Below are 8,172 nucleotides of genomic sequence, written 5' to 3' on the forward strand. Positions count from 1 at the left end.
CAGGAGCATCACTGATGGAACCATCTCAGGCAGCAGACAGGCCTGCATTGGAATCCTGAGTCTACTACTTCTTAGCCACCTGATCTTGGGTGAGCCACTTCACCTCTCTGACCCTCAGTTTCTTCCTCTGTGAAAACGGGGATAATAATACATGCCTTGACAGATGGGTGGAGGTGTGACTTGATTCTCTCTATGAGAGGCCCTGGCCCAGAGCTGGGCACAGGGTAGGTGCTCTGTACTCCCATCCCAGGGGCTAACCTGACCATTTCAGACATGGCTGACTCCCTCCATCAGAATCACACTCAGAGGCAGTTCCACAAAAAAGGACGGTTTAATAGATTTCAGCATGTTTCCACTTGACAATGTTATATGAAAATAGAATTCTTTATTAAAATAGCCATAACAATCACTGCTACTCAGGAAACACCGTTTATAAAAAAAAAGCATCAAAATCTTGCCCAAAATGACTTTGGGCAAGACATTTGGACTCTCAGAGCCTGTTTCTCCATCTGGAGAACGGCAGGTAAGATATCACCAGCTCCCTGTGGGGGGGTCCACCGGTGGGGGAGGTGGCTCTGGGTGGTCCATGTGGTGAGCAACGTACTCCTCCTCTGTCCCTGGAGAGAGTCAGGGAGATGCCAGTGTGGCCTTAAGGCAATTAACACTTGCTCATCTCATTTTGTAACGGAGAAGAGACAGCTCTAAGGCTCTGAGCCTTGGCGACACCAGCATGGAGCCCCCCCTACTCCCGCAAATTTATTTTTCACAGCCACTTTCTATTTTTGGCAGCGAGTGATACATGTTGTCCATTACTGGCAGCAATCGAAAGAAGTTCCCTTTTCCTACAAATTTAAGCTTAAAAAGCGAGTCTGTTTAAAGGAGAATATTTAGTAAACAACAATATAAAATACAGCAAATAATAATAATAACAATGTTCAGGAAACACTTCATTAGTTAAACCTAAGAATACTTCTAACACATGTCCTGCAATTTTGTGATCCATAAGCAAGGTATGAAGAAACACGATGACGTATAGGCACCTTCCTAACCAACCTGCAGCAAGTAGCGAACCCACTCATCTCTCTCTCTTTTCTCTATAGCTTATTTTTTTTTTAAGGAGAAAAAAATAATAAAGATTAAAACAAGGGCACGTTTATAAAAAATCATTGCCTCCTGAGCGTACTTCAATATCCCAGGTGCCAGCTGGAGCTGCCTGGTGGGAGAACCGTCTTTTCCTCGAGTGACTCGGTAATGATCGTGGCTCCAAGGAGGTGCCACCTTTAAAGGGAGTTGGCCCTTCTCTGAAGGTAGGTGAGAATCTAGTCTCAGTGACAACCCAGCCTGATTCGGAAGGGGGAAGTCGTAAGGGCTTCCCCCCAGCACAGCAGGGCTGCAACCTGTGAGACCTTCGTAGCTATTTCTGCTGGCGCTTTCTTCCTTCCCTTCCAAGCCAGGATGAGGCAGCTGAGCGTTGCCATGGAAACCGGCTTCATCCTCCCACAGGAGGCTGCCAGCTCCGATTTCCTGCAGAGTTAAGAAGCAGGCGGCAGCGGGGGTCACCCAGGCGTGAAGATGGGTTTCCCTGGGGATATCCTGCCTCCTGCCAATCACAGTGTCTGTCTGGGAATCCGGGGGTGCCTGGAGGCTGAGGGCCAGGGAAGCCCCCAAGCCCCAGCACTGCTCTGAAAGAGACGAGCCTCTGGAACATTCAGAGGTCGTGGGTCCTGTCCTCTCCCTCCAGATGAAGCTAGAAGGACTTTGTTACGTACGTGTGTGTGTGTGTGTGTGTGTGTGTGTGTGTGTGTCTGTGTCTCATGAGATGCACCCAGGCTGGGTGCCTCTGGCTCCATCAGCCCTTCCAAGTCAAAGAGAACTGCCCACCCCCACCCACCTTGCACTGAGGGAAGAGAGAGCTGCCCATCTGGCATTTGCTCCCGAGACAATAAGTACTTTTGCCGAGTTGTACTAGCTTACAAGCTGTGTGACCCTGGGCAAGTCAATGCACCCCTCTGAGTCTGTTTTCTCATCTGTAAAGTGGGCATAACCATCCTCTCTCCACAGAGATGCTGGGAGGAGTAAAGATACTATGTCTACTGTGCCCATTATAGGCATTTAAAAAGGTACTCAATAAACAGGACCTCATATTAATAAAAATACATTATTTACCATCATACTAAAGGTTTGCAGGCAATTTTTCTTTCTCTCTCTTTTTTTTTGAAGAGACAGGGTCTCGCTCTCTTGCCCAGGCTGGAGTGCAGTGGCACAATCATAGCTCACTGCAGCCTCCAACTCCTGGGTTCAAGCGATCCTCCTGCCTCAGCCTCCTAAGTCACCGGGATTAAAGATGTGAGCCAGAGTGCCCAGCCAATTTTTCTCTTTAAGCTGCTTTTTTCTAAAATGGAGGCAAAGGCAAGTTTTCATCACTGATCTGTTTGTTCAAAGGGTGGTGCACCCAGGCTGCGATGGACAGTTGGTCGTTAGACCAATTAGCTGGTCCCCGCCACCTCCTACGATAGCACTTCTAAGAGTCAGAACAGGGTCTCAAACTCAGATGCCCTCAGGGCCAGGAGTCACTGTGAATGGAGAGTCAGACCACGCCAGAACCCTGGGTAACCAGAGAGCACATGCCCTGCGGCTGCCACTCAGCCCTGGCCAGCTGTTACCTTCAGGGACGTGGGCTGCACGTGGCCAGATCTACCACGTTTTCAAGAGAAGCTGGACATGCTGAATTAACTCTCCCAAAGATGATAACAACTAAGGTAATTTTTTTCAGGCGAAGGCCAAACAAAACACGTCCGCCCAGCGCTGGAGCCCCTGCACTAGCGCGGATGACATCGGCGTCTCCTCTGTGTCAGTCTGTCCAGTCCCGGGAGCTGTCCCATCAGGGCTGCGTCTTCCTTAGCTCCCTGAGTCTCTTGACGCCGGGAAAGCCCATCCCACCTGGCGCCCATAACTTCAGAACACAGCCCAGTGTTCAGAGGGTGCCCCAGCCTCGGGAAGCCTCCCGCCTTTTCTCAAGTCTCGGTGTGAACAGAGCGATGCGGGAAGTGTCCAGTGGATAGGGCGCCCAGGGAAGCAGACATTCTAAGGGACTCCTTTGGCTTCGGCTAACTTCGTAGTAACTGGGGCACAGAGTAATTTCGATGCTGGGTTCTGAGTGGCCCTTCTGTGGCCAGCGCCTGCTCCGGCTGCACAAGGCCTGGGGTGCACCGGTTGTTAAGAACTTGGGGGGTGACGGTCTGCGAACTGCGGGCACAGCAGTGAGGGCTCCTAGTTCTGCCTCGTCCGTGTTAGCTTCTGTGCGTGGCACAGGCACAGTGAGCTGGAAGCAGAAGGGGTCTGATTTGGGAACCAAAACTTTACAGCAGAGACTCCGTAGAGCTTCTGATGTCTCTTCTCTGGTCACCTCTCTTGGCTTCCCCTCTTTCCCCTGCCCTGGGCACAGGCTTCCGGGAGAAAAAAGACAAAGTGGTGATGCTACCACCCACACCCAGGCCAAGGTGCGGACATGGAGAGCTGGGAGGCTGGGGCAGGCTGGCGGAGGGGCGCGAGCAGGCCCGCTGCGCCCGCGTCTCACGGCCGGATGCGGTAACGGACGGGTACGTCGCGCTCCGGCTGCATCAGCCCGAAGCCGTACCTGCTGAGGTCAAACTCGGGCATCTCCACATCCGCGCTGATCAGCTCCAGGTCCAGGTGCGCCAGCACGAGGAACACAAATCTGCAGAGAGGTGGCGTTGAAGGTGTGAGAACCAGGCAGGGGAACAACGGCTTCCTTCTGAGTCTGACCCCAACTCTCACTTCGGGAAAAGCGAGAAGAGGAGGGCAGAGAGGGGAGAGCAAAGGCATTTGCTGCTCACCCGAAGGCCAGGAGCTGCACCTCTGCCAGCGCCCTGTAGGTCAGGCAGGCCCGTGGGTGAGTTCCAGCTAATGGGCTCTGACCGGAAGTGTCATGAGTCACTTCCCCATCGAAGCAATTCAGAGCCGGTGTGTGTGCCTCTCCAGGCTCCCCTCCTGCCTGGCAGCTGTGCGGGCTTCACGTTGAGATGGTGGAGCCGAAAGACGGAAAGAGCCTGGCCCCTGAGTGTCTGCGTGGAGGGGAGAAGCCCCGCAAACCCACAGCCAACGCTGTGTGAGTAGCAACTAAACCTCTGCTGGTAGAAGCCACTGACACCGGCAGTCCTTGTCACAGTAGCAGAGCTGAGCTTATGCTGCTGAGTACAGTGGCTCTTCTGGTCCCTCCTGCCCATCCCCATGCCCCCGTTTCTCCAAACTCCTGGAGCCCCCACTGTCTGTCCTGGTCAGGGCTGCTGCTAGCCCACAGGTGCCTGTGTGAGATTAGGGACAGGCACCGTTCTCCCAAGACATTTCACCGCCATCTCTGACAACTGTCCTAACAGACCCACTTTGTGAGAATGAGCGCTCTCTACTGCCATCTCCTGGAAAACTGTGAACATACAAAGCTGCCATGTCTATGATGTAATCAGCGCCCCCAGAAATGTGGGGCCGGCCTGATGGATGTTAACTGGTTCCTGCCCACCCGTCTTGTCTTACTTGCCACTGCCCGTGTTCGTAAGAGTCAGGAGTGTATCTTTCACGACCCTGCGTCCCATCACTATGCCCCTACGCCCCCAGGTCAGGGCTGAGCATACGGTAGGGATTCCTTAACCTTACTGAACCAGTGAACAGAGAGGCGTTCACACTCTGGACAGGAGACCGGGGATGTGCCACTTATGTGTACCTGCTTTGCCAAGTTTCTTTCCCACTCTGGGTCTCAGTTTTCCCCTCTGGCCAAAGAGAGGAAAGGCTGATGGATCCTTCCAGCCCGGACGCTGCAGGATACTAGAGCATGAGTTCCTGGGGGGTGGAGGGTTCTGTGCCCGCGCCTGCATCGAAACCCTGGCACCTCTGCTTCCCAGGAGCATGGCCGTGGCACATGAGCTGACCTGTCTAGACTCAGTTTTTTGTTTGTTTATTATTATCATTATTTAGACAACTCACCTGGATAGACTCAGTTTGAGACTGATAAACTACCTGCCAGGTTTGCCATGGCAATTAAGTGAGATAAAAACAACAACAAATTAGCTAATTTACTGAAACATATATGCGCCAGACACCCGCTAAGCATTCAGCGTCCACTATCTCTTTTTATCTGTTTGAGAACTTGATGGGGGGCTGACAGCCCCTACGGTGGCCGCGCCGGTCCTCTCGAATTCACAGCCCAGGAAAGAGCTTCGGACAAAAGGGCTGGAGTCAAGTCAGAGACGTTAAGCTGTGGAATATCACAAAACACCGTATGCCACCAAGATCTCCTACCGGCCCTTTTCCGATTTTACTGCCATGTTTACTATTTAGTTTACTGTGCGTGCATGTGTTACTTTCCTCCTAAAGACATTCGAAATAGATCTATGTTTTGTTTGCCTTAAGCACAATGCTGGGCACAATGACGGAGTTCAGTAAATATGTGATAAATGCATGAATAAAGACCTATCAAAAAGGACCACGGGCTGGTTGCAGTGGCTCCTGCCTGTAATCCTAGCAGTTTGGGAGGCCCAGGCCTGAGGATTGCTTGAGGCCAGGAGTTCAACACCAGCCTAAGCAAAAGTGAGACCCTGTCTCTATAAAAAAAAAAAAAAAAAAAAAAAAAAAAAAAAAAATAGAAAAATTAGCCAGGCGTAGTGGCGCTTGCCTGTAGTCAGCCAGTGCCAGCTATTTGGGAGGCTGAGGTAGGAGGATCACTTGAGCCCAGGAGTTTGAGGTTGCTGTGAGCTACGATGTCGCTGCTGCACTCCTGCACTCTGGCCCGGGCAACAGAGTGAGATTCTGTCTTAAAAAAAAAAAAAGACAACAGAAGGCCACGAGACAATATCACAACCTTCCCACCAGCCAAGCCCTTCTACTGTCAATTGTCTGTGCGCCAAGGGGCATGGAGATACGGAGATGCACAGAGAAATTTCTACCATTCTAGTCGTCATACTAATTCTCCTGGGTTTTAATAAAGTACCCTGTAGGTTGTGAATCCTAGTGGAGATGTGAAGACTTGTCTCTGAACGGACTGTAAGCTTCTGGAGAGCAAGGACTGTTAGTCCGCTCTCGTTATCTCCAGCTCCTTCCACGACTTTGTACATAGCAGGGGCTCAGTTTGTGGAATGAATAAATAAAGAGGAATGGAAAAAATCCTAGGTTTTGCAACCTCAAAAAAAAAAAAAAAAACTCGATGGGGTAGGAACTGCGGTCAGTTCTGCTCTAACACTTGTTTCGAACACGGGAATTTGTCCCAGCGTGACTGACATATTAGGGCATGATTTGAGCATCACAAAAAGTCCGAATTTGCTCGTGTGCGATTTCATCTGCAAGGAACACAAAGTGAACACAAAAAACCGCACCCAGCTCAACCCTGCTGTGCAGGAATCCACAAAACATATGCACGCACATACCTACACGTCTCCCTACAGCCGTATTTACTGTAGCGCTTACATATTTCTTAACCACTTAACACATGTAAGACTATACTACCATTTTTTGTTGGGTTCTCATCTTTTTTTTTATGTGCCACTGATGAGGTTTTTGAGTGCTGGGCCCCAGCCCCCTTCTCCCCATAATCCCTGTGATTTTTTTTTGCACGACGTCACTTGATTATTATACTCATAATCAACTATACTACGGTCTCATTTTATTGTTGGGAAAACTAAGGCCAAAGAGTAAGTGCAATGTGCCCATTCACTTAGCACTATAATAATGATACTATTATAATATCTGCACATTAATAATGATATTAGTAATAAGGATAATAATAAACATTGATCAAATGTCTACAACGAGCCAGGCACTGGCTCCTTCTAAGAACTTAGAAGGATCCAATTCATTTATCCTGACACCCCTGGGATGTGCTTATAATCAGAACCCCGTTTTACAGTTGAGGGAAGAGAGGTTCCGAAGGTCACCCGGCCTATGATCACATACAGGCTAGACAGAGGACTGGGCAGATGTCCTAACCTCTGATCCAGTCCGTTTGTAATCCTGGGGGCCAAGGCTCTGGGGTCCAGGGAAGAGAATGTATGAGGCTCTCGGCCCCCACAGGCGTCACAATAACCAACCGGGAACAGTGAGGTTCAGCCAGTTCCCGCAGCGAGGTTCTTTCTGAACATGCCACAGCAGCTGCAGACAGACAGCTATGGTCAGCTGCACGGAATGTCCAGTGCGTGGCATCCGGCACCAGTCTCAGAGGGAAGAACCTGCTGCCAGATCTGATTATTTCAAAAGAAATCAGAAATCTGACTTTTGACGTGAGTTCTGATCCTTACAGGTTAGCGCACAGTAAAAAGACACACAGATAAATAGATTTGTGGGTAGGAGACAGCTCACGTGCCGTCCGTTTAGAGCCTCTGCCCGGAACCATTCTCCTGGCCGAGCCCCTCAGCCTCAGGAGAGAAGGGCAGTGCCAGCCTGCCCCCGCCCCACCCCTGCCGGGCCCCCACTCACTGTTTGATGCTGTTGGTGGCATAAGTCCTCCCCAGGCACTGATTGTGCCCTGCCCCCCAAGGCATGCTGTAATTCTTCAGCCGTTTGCCATCCTTGTAAAAGTCTTTCTTCTCTGATCCGTCGGGGTTCAGGAATCGGTTGTATTTAAACACCTGAAGTAGGAAGAAGATCCATTTCTGACCCCACACCCACAACAAGGCTGCACCAAGAAAAATGTCTGAGGCTGTTCATCACAGCCGTGTCGATAGGAGGAGAAAAACTGCAGACAATGTAAAGGTCAATTGATGGAGGACTGGCTAAAAAATGATTGCGAAAGGTTTGTGTGTGCTGACGTGGAAAGAATCTACAACTGGCTGTTGAGGGACAAAAGCAAGTGTCAGGATAGCATGTACGGTATGATCCCACACACACACTGATCTATCCATGCGTGTATGTGTTGTGTGTATGTCCGTAAAGGCATAAAACAAATTAAAGCTGCGGTTCCCAACCCCTGGGGCGCACCCCGGTACGGGTCCGTGGCCTGTTAGGAAAACAGGGAACAGGCAACACCACCTGAACTTTGCCCCCCCGTCACCCCACCCCTGCCACCCCGTTTGTGGAAAAATTTTCTTCCATGAAACTAGTCCCTGGTGCCAAAAAGGTTGGGGACCACTGACTTAAAGGATACACTCCAAATAATGGTTAGGGAACTCT

General features: G+C 50.5%; 1 protein-coding gene across 1 annotated transcript in view; it reads right to left on the bottom strand.

The window, feature by feature from the left end:
* Nucleotides 1-2,316: 2,316 nt before the first annotated feature.
* Nucleotides 2,317-8,172, bottom strand: part of PTGIS (prostaglandin I2 (prostacyclin) synthase) — a 46,445-nt gene continuing 40,589 nt past the window's right edge. Inside the window, exons 9-10 of the mRNA XM_012654699.1 lie at nt 7,480-7,631; nt 2,317-3,718 (exon numbers count right to left, since the gene is read on the bottom strand). Of these exons, the coding sequence (XP_012510153.1) occupies nt 3,574-3,718; nt 7,480-7,631 (297 nt within the window). The 3' untranslated portion in view covers nt 2,317-3,573. The remainder of the gene's footprint in view (nt 3,719-7,479; nt 7,632-8,172) is intronic.

This window comes from Propithecus coquereli, unplaced genomic scaffold, assembly GCF_000956105.1.
Source record: "Propithecus coquereli isolate 6110/MARCELLA unplaced genomic scaffold, Pcoq_1.0 Scaffold444, whole genome shotgun sequence".
Classification (NCBI taxonomy): Eukaryota; Metazoa; Chordata; class Mammalia; order Primates; family Indriidae; genus Propithecus; species Propithecus coquereli.